Source organism: Chroicocephalus ridibundus, chromosome 7 (assembly GCF_963924245.1).
Source record: "Chroicocephalus ridibundus chromosome 7, bChrRid1.1, whole genome shotgun sequence".
Classification (NCBI taxonomy): domain Eukaryota; kingdom Metazoa; phylum Chordata; class Aves; order Charadriiformes; family Laridae; genus Chroicocephalus; species Chroicocephalus ridibundus.
The window spans coordinates 34,598,398-34,611,466 of NC_086290.1; the positions used below are offsets into that span (position 1 = coordinate 34,598,398).

Genomic DNA, 13,069 nt, shown 5'->3' on the forward strand with positions numbered 1-13,069 from the left:
TCTCTAGTCAGGCATTCTTTACTAGAGGCTCTACGCTGAGATTTTTTTAATTAATCTTTTCTCATGCAAACCATGTTACTTCTCTAACTTGAAAAAAGCTTCCATTTTGTCCCATGGCCATCTTTGTGTCAGCATTTTGTGTATAAATTGTATGTATATCTGTTTAGCTGATGAGGAATCAGTAATTTTGAAAGGACTTAAAATGCTAATAAAAAAACAGGCACATTTATATATTACAGCAATATAACAAAAAATGGTCTATTTCTTGTTAGATTAATAGAAGAAAACAAAAGTAGATTTAAACACAAGACTGAAAAGGAGGCAACAGATCAAACAACATAGCTTGCTCTCAATCTCGATCTTCGGTCAAAAGCTTTCCGCTTTTCAATTATAATAGATCACACTTGGGTTTCTGAATGATCTCCATGTCAGAACTGGAGGAATACAAATTCAGACACTGCATGTCTATCCACCCAAATGGGCTTTTCCTTATTTTGACTAGGTATTCAAGGTATTCAAACTTAAGCCTTTATAAAACAATAGGTGGCCTCCTTGCTTTGTATTTAAAGGAAGTTATTGAAAATAAATCACAAAGTTTTAAATATGTTTGTATTATAGTGTATTAAGGAAAATACTCTGTAGAATGGGAAACATATTTCAGATAATCTTTAAAGATGAACTGTTTTGATTTTCACCCTGGTATTTATATGCATAATGAACTTTAAAATTGCTGCTTTTTTCTGCCCCTTCCAAAAGAGACCTCTCACTTCCTCTGAAAATCTTGTATTACTAAGATGTAATTGCACTTAAATGTGTTTTATGTTAGTTTGCTGTCTAAATGGTACATGCATTTAATGATTGCTTTGGGGTGATTGACCAGAGAATTTATTAGAACAAAGGAGAGCTAAATGGTTTGTAATAGATTTCCAGAGTGTGCACTCTTTAGAGTGATATTAACGGAAGGTTGTTCTCTTTTTGACACCTGTAGGTTGAAGATTCTCAAGGATCATTTTACTTACTCACTTTATGTCAATGTCTGTCGCTCCCTCTTTGAAAAGGACAAGCTGCTCTTCTCTTTTTGTCTAACTGTGAATCTCCTGAAATACGAAAGATTGGTCAGTAATTAATAATAATTTGCAGTTTTATATGATATGTATTAAACTGCATATACAAACTATCAGTAAAAGGAGCATACAGGATAAAAATAGAAAAATAAGTTTATATATAAGTTTAGAAATGTAAGTTTATATTACTTAAGCCTCAATTTTGTGGTGTTTTGTTTTCATTTTAATAAGCAATTATAAGTATCGAAAAAGATTCTCTAGACTAAAATAAATAAATAACAAACAGGTATGGCAAAACTGAGCTAGATGATAACAGTTTTTCTAAGCATTACTTAAAGCAAAGCCTAGCCTATGTTATTCTTACTTTGCAAAATTTTACTGTAATGTATTCTGAGTTCTAAGAGCATATCAAAATGAATTGTTACCACTGATTTAAGAAACTACACATCTTTTTCACGTAAGGTGCTAAATGTGCTTATTTTTGCATAGAATTCCTTAAAATCAAACACTTGTATTGACTGAATTATATTAATTTCTAGTAATTCTTAACAAAATATTTCTTCGTGGGATTTTTTAAATTCATAATTAAATACACACATTTTAACCATATCATCTGCAAAACTGTACGTATGATTGCTTTGGGTTGTTTCTTTCAGCGTAATATGGAAAAGTTTGTAATTTTAGAAACTTCTGAAATTTTTATATTGGGGAATATATAGCAGTGAATTCTTTCAAGAGCTGACAGTAGTAATCATGGAACACCATTCTCCCATTCACAGGGACTTCAATTTACAAATTCAAGCCATCAAAGAAATTCTGAAATAAAGGTGTATTGAGAAAGGAATGAGATGTGTAATAGGTTGATATTTCTTTTTAATGCTTAGCCTTGCATTGTAGGAAAAGGTTGCAAAATGCATGGTTCCCTCAAATACTTCCAGTATTTTTTTCCTTCAACATTTTGGGATTTGAAGAATGGGTATAAAAATCAGTTAACATTGTTCATTCCCCAAGTTAGGAATGCAGATGAATCTTTAAATTGGCTCGTATCTTAGGTTTTTTGATTTCTTAAGTTCATGTTTAACTGAAAACCAGACACCGAATACTTTGGCAATTAGCTTTTATTAGTTCTATAGGAGCTTTTTCAACTAATGCAAGAATTCAGATAACTCTGTTGATTTCCTAAATAATGTACTAAACCCATTAGATTTTATTTATTTAGTCCTGAGAACAGTGTTTTTCATTGTAGATTAATGAGAATGAGTGGAAATTTCTGTTAACTGGAGGCATAGGTTTGGACAACCCCTTTTCTAATCCATGTAGCTGGCTTCCTCCAAAATCATGGGATGAAATCTGTCGACTAGAGGATTTGCAATGCTTCACAAACATTCGGCAGGATTTTACACGACTAAAGGATGGATGGAAATTGGTATACGATAGCTTGGTATGTTAACATTCCTGATTGCTTGCATTCATAAGCTAATTAACACATTGAAAATATTTATTCAGCGAAAAGAAAGTACTGTCATTTTACATGATATATTCTTACATATATGAATGTAAATATTTAAGCGAATGGTGTGTAGTAGTAGATTATTGCCAATTTGTCAGGTGGCTTCTGAATGATTTGAATTGAATTTGGATGGGAAAAAAGCAACACAACCTGGAGTGGTGATAGTGAAATCTACTGAGCTTTAGGCGAGCACTGTCCCCTGTCAGCCTAGGCATTTGTTTACCATGTGTCGTGGTTTAGCCTCAGATGGCAACAAAGAACCACGTGCCGCTCGCACGTGCCTTCCTAATACAGGAAGGATCGTAAGAAAAGGCAAGACTCTTGGGTTGGGACAAAGGCAGTTTAACAGAACAGCAAAGGGAACAGGCAAACAACAAGAACACGGATAGGGGAATATACAAACGCGATTACGGAACCGCCGCTCCCCGACCGGCCGGCCCCGGGACGCCCCAGCCTGCTTTTAAGCAGCAACTTCCTGCCCCCTCCCCCGGCAGCTCAGGGTGGGCGTGGCTCACATGGCATGGAATACCAGGGAAAATTAACCCTATCCCCACCGGAACCAGGACACCATGCTTTGAGGATGCCTTTTCATGTTGTTATGTAGCATGCTGCTTTCCTGGATAAACGTAAAAAAACAATTACTGCCATTTAGAGAAACTGGAGTGGAATTTGGGAGACCGTTGATTCTCAATTCTGACAGTGACCTGATAGATGCATGAATGACTGACTTTGTCTTTAACTTCATCACTATTTCCTTAAAATCTAAGATCTTTAGATTAATTTTACTCCACATTTGGGCACTTGTTTCATCTTCACAGTGGTTTCATAACCACTTCCCTATTCAGATAATACTGTCCATTTGTGCTAGTCCATTGAACCACCTCTCTCACTATTAAACTTAAATGATGAAAATTTATCATCAAAATTCAAATGACTCAGGACTTCTTACATCCATTTCAAAAAGATTAACTGTGTGTTTTATTAATTGTAAATGTCAAGGATTTAGAAATCCTATTTAAAAAAATGGTCTTAAAGTATGCAAAGAGGGAAAGAATAGATTTTTGGTTGGAAATGCTCATAAATGTGTGATGATAGACATTTAAGAAACTGAGCGGCTGTAGCTCCTTCAGTCGTCCAGATTGCAGGAAACAGGCAAATAGCAGAGACAAAGTTTTCCTTGGGCATTTACAAAAAGATTGAGGGCAAGTTGAGGGCTTTAGTTTTTCTTTGGGAAACAGTTGCTTGGAAAATGAACAGAGAAATGATGGCATTTGAAAAAGATATTGAGGGAGGGGAGACTACTTTGTAAGGCACTTTGGGATTATAGCTTTTTAAAGCAATGCCTAATATAAATGAAAGGTGCTGGCTTTCAGAAGTAAAGATTCAAGATGTCTGTGATAGCTATGTGTATATTCACACAGCCAAACTGAAATAAGTAGAAACGCCTTCATTTAAGTGGCATTCAATAAAATGAGATCTATAGAATCAGGTCATCAGTTGACTGATAAAGAATCTACTAACAGTTACAGTGAAGCCAGGAACATTCAGTAACTGAACATTGAGTGCTAGGTCAGAAGGAATGGCATTATCTATCGCTGTCCTGATACAGAAGAGTTGCTATGCCTTTTACTTGTTATGTGAAAACATTTTCATTCCCCATCTAGCTTTAATACTAGTACTTTCATGTGAGTGCAGTGGAATTTTCAAAAATGCTAGTTAACAGATCTTGGGCAAGATTCCTTTTTCATAGCTGTATTTTTATCACCAGTATAGTTTATCCCCAGTAATATGCAGCCAGCTTTTTTTCCTGTCTTGTTGGTGATATACAAATTTAAAATCAAGGGGAGTTTCATGTATGATGTGTGTTAGAGAGAGAGGGCACACAATCAGTGTTGCTTGAGCCACTTTGTCATCAGCAACCATAGACTGAAGATTAATGTTTTTCAAAGGACTTTGAGACATACTTTTTCTCCTCCTACTCTTGTAGATCAGGTTGTTCCAAAAGTAGGGGAGACCTGACTTCAACTCCCTAACTCAAGGATTCCCTGTATTTTATCTTAAGTTGTATTGCATATCTTGGAGTAGGGACCAAAAGTCAGTTCTTCTGTAGCTGGCTGACTTAATCTCAAAGCTAGTGCTGCATCTCTTCTCATGGAGAAGCAAAGGCTTTTAAGCACTCTGGCAGAACTCAATGGAGCCTTCAGTGCAACCTTCACTCTTCAGTGTTTCCAAATTCACTCAATTTTCCACAAATCTTGCAACTTTTTTCGCTAAACTCTTAAATAGCTGTTATAGATGTCATTCTGAGGTACCTATATTCCCCCATATATTAATATAAAAATAATGCAGCATTCTGGACTCTGATTTGAAACTAAGTGCCTAAAAGCTGGGGAAGGAGGGAGCCACGCTCCAGATCCTTAGCAGAACATGACCACCATTGTGATTTGATTTGCTAAATCAAAGTTGCTCAGAATGCAGTTTGTGCAGGTCTGTCTGCATACCTCTGTGCCCAACCCTCTACAGGCAAGCCTAAGAGGCTCACCACCAGAGCTGTAATACCAGTTTCCAGACAGACATACTTAGCTGGCACTGTACTCCGGTCTAATAAGAAGTTAACATGCCACACAACCACTGCTGTTCCCAACCCAATAACTGCAACAACTACTTAACAGCTGCATTATTCATAGGCCATTTACAAACTGAGTTCGCTGGTACATTGTTTGACTTAATTTTCCCATTCTTGTTTTCTCCATTCAGATGTCTAACTCCTAGTTATCATGTAATACTGTAATGTGATTGTCATTGATTATATGGTTATCATCATTGTAATATTGAAGAATATTCTGTTCTAACAGAAAGATGGAGGTAAAGTGCATTTTCAGGATTCCTCCAGCTCATTCTTTCTCCAATTTCTAGAGAAGACCTTTGTATTATTATCTTTTAAACACATAAAAATTACTATAACTTTTCTGCTGTAAGAGAAGCTTCTTAGGTGAAGATAATTTGAAGTTCTTTTAAAAAAAGCTTTAAGCATGTCTACCCCACTTCTGTAGATTAATACATCATGAATTGATGCATCAAGTTAAAAGATAACTTACTCTCACTATAGGTAATTCACAAATGCCTTAAAGAAGGTTGAAATACATATATTTTTTAGGAACCCCAGCATGAGGATTTTCCTGCAGAATGGCAAGACAAGTTGGGGGAGTTCCAAAGGATGCTTATCATTCGCTGCCTGAGACCTGACAAAGTATGTACACAACTTTCACCTTATTCAAAGGGGTCTATCCATCTTAGCAAACAAAAGTATTTGCAAGTATGCATTTCAACTGTGCTGTCTACAACAGTCTATTGTAAAGGAAAATACAAATTAATGAGACTTCAAAAAAAACAGCAAGTTTGAAATTGTCATTAATTTTTTTAAAAAAAACAGAAGGGTAGGCGTTTAGCTTTTGTTAAGTTTCAGTGTACACACCAAAATTCCCAGAGCTCTTCCTCCTTGAGACTGTCTTACAAACCTTCTGACTTCCCTTTTTCAGTTCACCTGCTATTTTTGCTGTTGTAACTTTTTTGGTGGACATCACTATCTATGGTAAATTTTGTCTGATCTAGGAAGATAATTTAATGGTAAGCAGGAGAGTAGATAATGTAGGTGCTTAAATTTAGCAGTTATTGCAGGCACACAGATTAATTTTGTTCTATGGAAAGCATTTTGAAGCAGAACTGTTATGAGTCTGTCTAGCTGTAAGTCTTGAATGTGGCACAGATCACAATAGAGGATCATGGTTGTGAATCTTTATTCCAAAAAAGTCAACCTACTAAAAACCAGAATATAAGTATTTACTTAGACATTTTTCATATATTCACAGGTTAGTGAGACTACTATTAGTCCACACCTAGCCATAATGACACAGCACATTGTGAAAGATAGGAGTTAGTATAAACAGTTATGACTTCCAGAAAGCCTATGAAAGGAATTATCTACACTTCCTCACGTAACTGATTAGCTTTATATTAGTACTCAGATAAAATGCTTGTACCGTACGTAGAAGACGACTTTTAGAGAGTCAGACTTTACACTTCATTTCTCCTGAAGTTTTTTTGACTGGCAGGATGAGCTTTCAGAACATTGGTCAGATGGATCAGCATGGAGAGGCACTGGCGGCGGCGGTGTATACTGATGCTTGGAGACAAAGTTTTCCACAAGACGCTGCCTAGTTGCGGTGACTTCTTCTTCAAAAGCACGTATTATGCTTTGGCCAGTTTTATACTTAAAGCAAAGCAAGAGTGAGACTTTCAGTTGAGCAATTTAACTGTCTAGTTCAACTACATTCAAATTTAGATCCTCAAAATCCCACTCATCTTTCACTGATTGTAGCTTAGAAGTCTACTTTTGGCTATGGCAATGGTGCAGAGCAGTTTGTCAGATATTTCATATAAATACTCCCACTTAATTCAGAAACTCCTCCACCAGCCTTGCCAGTAGGACTCCATTCAGTTACCACTTTTGATTATGTCTAGTATACTTCTGCTTTTTAAGTAAATCGTGAACCTAGTGATTCAAAATACATCTGAACAGATCAGGGAGGGAGACTTCAGTTTGATTTTCTTATGTGTGAAGAGGTATGATCTCACTTCTTAGGATGCATTAGGATATTGGTGCTTCAAGGTGGCAGCATGCTCTGGATCAGCCCTAGTGCATAGCCCTCCAAGCTATTGGTGGGCAAAGTGTCCCCACTTGAAGCTACTGCTTCAAGTTTTCTATATGCAGTACTTAGAAATAAAGTAACATTACGGCCAAGACCCAGTTTGTACCTTGAAACACTGCTCTAAATAATTCACTGTTCAGGTTAGATAACAACATCATCTTCTCGCTCTTAGTCCACCTTTTAAAATATCAGACTGCTCCCACTGCAGCACGTGAGCCTGTTTTTATGTATTTGAATCTGTTGTATGGGGAACTTAAATACTTAACCTTGACAGTCTCCAGGTATATTTTCAATACAGAACATTATCAGCAAGGCAGAGATCTTATTTGTGCAAACCCACCAGGAACTAAGATGCAGAACCTTTACTATGCCTCAAAAAACTAGGTTCACTTGGTTCTTACCAATCTATAGGATTAGTGTCATATATAAAAGATCAGCTAATTGAAGCAGTTCAGTTTTGTGTGCTTTTGTATGTCAACACTATGGCATGCATGAAGTCCCAGAAGTGGGGAGGAGTAAAACTGGATAACTGTAAAATATTTAAAATGGGCTTTAAAGTTTGAAAGCCTATTTAGACTGTAGAAATGGACATGTGAAGCAATGGTCCGGTCAAATTGTCTTTTCATATGTGTTGTTCATCGCTCCTGAGAAAGACAGAGCTGCTCATTGTAGAACTTCCAGGACAGATTGATTATTGCACCCAAGATATTTTTTCTGCTGTAATGAGTTGTTGGAAAAACATTGCTACAGAAACAGGTTTTCTTTCAAAAAGCTAGACAATAGACAACACTGAGAGGTGTTTAGGTGCAGATTTCTTGGCCAATAACGCACATAAATCATTACTTCAGAATAAGTAATTTTCTAGCCTTACACAATCACTCCTTGCTGATGCTTGGAAATCTTAGAGATGGAAATTCTTGTTTATATTCTAGCTTTGAATCTTGTATTAAGATTAATTGGTTAACACTTACAACTAAGGTTCTCAGCCGTGTCATCTCCAGCATGTAGTACTCCTCCATTGTCAGGTCATCAAAGTGCTTAGTAAGGGATAAAAAGCCACAGCTGTGACGTTTGGTGTGTTCCTCCCTGCGATGTAAACACAGAATAAGAACCCATATTAAGCCCATGAAAGTTACATTTCAAGAGATGAAGAAATCTGAATAGACAGGTCTCTTCAGTACTTCTACTGATAGACAGCAGAAAAAGTATCATACAGAAAATGTGATACATATGAAATAGATTTTAGTGGATCTCAGATAACAGCTAGATGCGAGCCAAGAAGACACAAGGGAAGATATAGACTGAGTTTACAATGTCTTCTACTTTGTTGAATGAAAAGCATTTTCTTTGGAGGCAAAATGAGAGCATGATGAAGAATTGCATGGGATATAATTAACAAATTATGAACTATTTCAAGGTTACTAAGTAAGACAAGGTTTTGGTACGCTTCAGTTTTGTGTACTGTTACAGAAAATTTGGCAATTTTGTAACGAGTAAGGGGGTGTTGCCAAAGAAGTTTGGAGGAATACTTCCAGAACATTGTTACATGCTTACCATGGGTCATCATTTGGTTCCCAGCCTTCCAGTTCGATCAAGCAAAAGAAACATTTTGCCACATCTGGTTCATTTTCACTGGGACAGTGGACAAAGCCCGCCTTTGCCATCTGCAGGTGACAGTTGAGAAGATTAGAGCATCATCCAACACAATGCTCATATTCACATCAGCAAGCTGTTTCTGAGAGCTTGCAAATAACGCCTTTCCCCACAACGTCTATCAGCACAGATCACGCTGAAAAATAAATTTTAAGTGTGAGGACTGCAAGCAGGTCAACAATCAACTAGTAAAGGAACAGGCTACAAGTAGTGAATGGATTTCAGCATGGCTGTGGTAACTGCAGGCTACTGGAGTAGCTTTGTTGTACGAGATAACATCTAGTAGATGCCACGCAACACAGGCGTTTCAGTAGAAGTGCGTGAGATCTGCCATAGCCAGGACTTCAAAGAATATTTTCAGAGAAAAAAGTATAGTATAAGACCATGGACATAGAAAGCCTTTAACTTAATAACATAAGATATGTAACTAAAATACTATGTCTTTAACTTCTATGATTTCCTGTCACTTTAGAATCACATCTGTCTGAAACACTAACAATTAAGTAAGTTTGTTTCAGTTACAGACTTCACACCGTCTCATATAACTCTTGCAGTATGTATCATCTGAGATCCAGCCTGGAAGTTTCATTTGTGTGCCAAAGTAGAAGTCAGGTGGATTTTTTTAATATTCAAGTCAAAGCCTGCAGGGACACAAACATTAAGTTTTCTAAATTTCATCCTTGCTGCAAGATGGGTGCTCATTTCTTTAAATATAGGCTTCTTTTTCATGAATGAAAATTTGCAATCAGAAAGACTACATAATATGAGAAATTAACTTTTAAATGACAAGAACAAAAAAAAATTGAAAACAAGAGAAGTAGCTATTTCAACTCTGTAGCTAGACTTAGTCAACTGAACATGCAGAAGCAAATCATCCTACTGCAGGATTTATGAGCAGGGAACAGAGGAAAGTTGGAGTATTCAGCTTTCTCTTCAGGCTTAGTGGAAGCTCACAGCTCTCTTGAGCATGAATATATTTAACAATGACTTCACATTCAAGCGCAATATATAAAAAAATAAGGCATAGTCAAAAATACCCACTTTTAGACTTACATTCTCTGGAGTGCACTTGCAGTTCTCTACAAAAGGCCACTTTGCGAAGGTTTTTAAACGATTCTCATATTCATACATATCCTTAAAATCACTCAAGAGCTTGGAAGCTAAACCAGACTCTTTCAAGAGCATCTCCATCTATAAAGCCTGCAATTCGGATAGCCCAGAGCCTCCCTCCTGCTCCCACATTTAAGGCGTTATACTAATTGGTGACGCCTTGCACCTGTAAAGCAGGATAAGTTTTAAACTAAGTAAAAACCCAGGTGAGTATGAGCATGACAATCAAGAGAAAGGAAGCTACTGGAAGTCAGGAACTCGGTCACACTATATGTTTATTAACTGAAAGTACCTATGCTAATGCAGTATGAAAATTACAAATTTTATAATTGAAATGTCAAAAATGCAAGTTAAAAACTTTATGAATGCAACAGTTTTACGTATAAAATTTAAAAAAATATTATACTGATTGTGACCGAAGTGGTTGAATTAACATTGCTATTTGAAACCTTTATCATTTCTTGAATTTCGTGTGCAGAGATTAAATGTTAGTATCACATTTGCAAATACTGTTGCATTTCTTTAATGAGGAGGTGGTTATTGTAAAATATTCTAGAGTGTGTTCAGAGATAGAATGAATTGTGATGTTTAAAAGAATTATATCTGTAAGGATCAAAGCATTAAGCTGTCATTTTGTAAATTTCTCTCATTTTGGTACAGAGCCCAGTTAACTTCAGTGGGAAGTTTAAACACCAGTGTGTACAAGACTGCTGTACACAGCAGTTTTCTAAGCCAAGATCTTAACACCTTTGAAAGGTGTTGCATTATGAGACTTGAAAATTGAAATTCTCTCCATAATACAGATGGAGTAAGTGCAGAAAAAAATCCGGCTTCCCATACCAGCTGCTTAGTCTGTCCAGATGTGGTGACAGAAATGAGATTAAGGATCGTTTGCATAGGACTTCCACTTTCAACCCTCTTAGAGCATCTTCGAGCTTAAAGCCTACTTTTTGCCTGGATTTACACATGCTAAAGCACTGATTCCTCTGGAAATGTACTTGTATCTAATTTTATAGGCAGGGATACTGTCCTTGAAATTTATATTAAAATGTTTAGAGTAATATATGCTAATGCTTACACAAAAATCAGACACTTTAATTCTATTTTTTCTTTTTTTTTTTTTTTTCAGATAATACCAATGGTGCAGGATTTTATCATTCATAACCTGGGACGTCCATTTATTGAGCCACCTCCATTTGATTTGTCCAAAGCATTTTCTGATAGTCACTCTTGTACACCGCTGATATTTATACTTTCTCCTGGTGCCGACCCCATGGCAGCCCTTGTTAAGTTTGCTGATGACCAGGTATTTTCATATCTCCAGGCTTTTTAAGTATAGTTGATGCGTGCGTGTGTGTGCGCGAGTGTGCGCGCACACGTATGTTTGTATGAAGCAATGAACTTTATTTAAGTAGAAGTTCAAATGCCAAAGTAAGGTCAAAACCCTGTTTTTAACTGCTCAAAAACATGTTAAAATTGATCTCGTGGTTCTCTTTAACACAAAGCACTAATTAATGCAAGTGGATTGTCTTTAGGAATGAATAATTTGTCTATTGTTTATAAGAAATTGTATGTTAAATATTTTTGGCATATTTTATAATGTGATGTCATGATCTATTTAATTAATTACTTTGTGTAATCTCAAATGGAAAAATGGAACAAAGCCATAGTGATTTAAATGCTAATTGTAATAAATCTTACCTGAAAAATGGTATTTTTTTCTAATAAGCATATTATATTAATTAATTAAAAACCACTGTATTAATATAGGACCTTATGATCTTGGGTGGCATTTACACCTCAGAATTAAAATATGAATTTTTGTTGGCTTTGACCAGTACTATGGCATTTAAAACAAAAAAGTCCCAACAGCCTAAATCAGTTCTGATGTAGAAGGGTATTGTTATAATACTAGAAAGTTGCTGTTTTCTGTTAAGATGTTTTTATTTCATTTCCTGACTATTATTCTGTCAGAATTCTGTGCTGCTGAGAATGACAGACATACTTCAAGTCCCCAACCACTAAGCTGTAAACGTAGCTTGCATTTTATAGTAGGTTGTCTACATCCTTAAAGAGCATGCTGTTTTCAGGAGTATTTTGAAACTGGCAGAATTTTACAGTCCTGGATTGAATGGTTAAGTAGTTGAAGCTTTTCAGTGGAAAACAGATGAAAGGTTTTTCTCAACTGGAATGGCGTGAAAAAAGATTTAAACTGTACTTTAAGATATACTGTACATTAAATATTTCAAAAATACGTATAGATGTGAACTCTCATAACAGAAGGTTTATGTATTTATGCAATATTATTCTTACTTATAATATGCTTTCTCTATGTAGGGATATGGTGATACAAAGCTTAGTTCACTGTCACTTGGTCAAGGCCAAGGCCCGATAGCTGTGAAAATGCTAGAGAAGGCAGTAAAGGAAGGAACATGGGTAGTTCTGCAAAACTGCCATCTAGCAAGTTCATGGATGCCAATACTGGAAAGAATCTGTGAGGTAAAAATAAATAGTATCTTCTTATAAATACTTTTGAAGGCATGTCTGATCCATACAGGCGACTGAAAAGCCAGCTTAGTGTACCTGATGGTGATGCCCATTATGTAAGGGTAGTCATCACATATTGATTCCATCTCTTTCCTTCTGCCTGCTGGAGTAGAAAGTGCTCACAAACAAACACTGTGGGGCTCACCCATTCCTTTAGTGGTAAATCCCAGCCACTACAACGCTCTCTTCAGGCCCGTTAAGTTCCATCATATGTTTATTGCTACAGAAAAACAGTATGCTAAGGAATTTTACTCTGGAACAGCTATAAGTTTCCAAAGAGATACGACTGTACACTTCTTTCTACACCCCACCCCACCTCCCCTTAATAAACTTAAACATTTCTGATGTATTCATATGATTACTGTAGCCCTTCCTAGAACAGCTGTATGACAGTAAATGGGAAAAGTATACATTCTGTTGCTCTTGTGATACAGAGCCTACGCTTGGTTTTGTTCATATATTCCACAAACATGCAC

The 13,069-nt window shown here is 36.3% G+C and overlaps 2 protein-coding genes across 2 annotated transcripts in view; one reads left to right on the forward strand and one right to left on the reverse strand.

Moving 5' to 3' along the window:
- DNAH7 (dynein axonemal heavy chain 7) overlaps positions 1 to 13,069 on the forward strand; it is a 115,962-nt gene that overhangs the window by 93,826 nt on the left and 9,067 nt on the right. The window contains exons 51-55 of the mRNA XM_063340416.1: positions 989 to 1,115; positions 2,311 to 2,505; positions 5,732 to 5,824; positions 11,176 to 11,352; positions 12,384 to 12,545. Coding sequence (XP_063196486.1) covers positions 989 to 1,115; positions 2,311 to 2,505; positions 5,732 to 5,824; positions 11,176 to 11,352; positions 12,384 to 12,545 — 754 coding nt within the window. The remainder of the gene's footprint in view (positions 1 to 988; positions 1,116 to 2,310; positions 2,506 to 5,731; positions 5,825 to 11,175; positions 11,353 to 12,383; positions 12,546 to 13,069) is intronic.
- LOC134518127 (baculoviral IAP repeat-containing protein 5.1-like) lies at positions 1,020 to 10,127 on the reverse strand. Its single transcript, XM_063340421.1, has 5 exons — positions 9,990 to 10,127; positions 8,838 to 8,947; positions 8,255 to 8,369; positions 6,615 to 6,844; positions 1,020 to 1,097 (listed from the first exon to the last, which is right to left on the reverse strand). Exons 1-4 carry the CDS (start codon positions 10,125 to 10,127, stop codon positions 6,656 to 6,658), a joined length of 552 nt encoding a protein of 183 aa, XP_063196491.1. The 3' UTR covers positions 1,020 to 1,097; positions 6,615 to 6,655.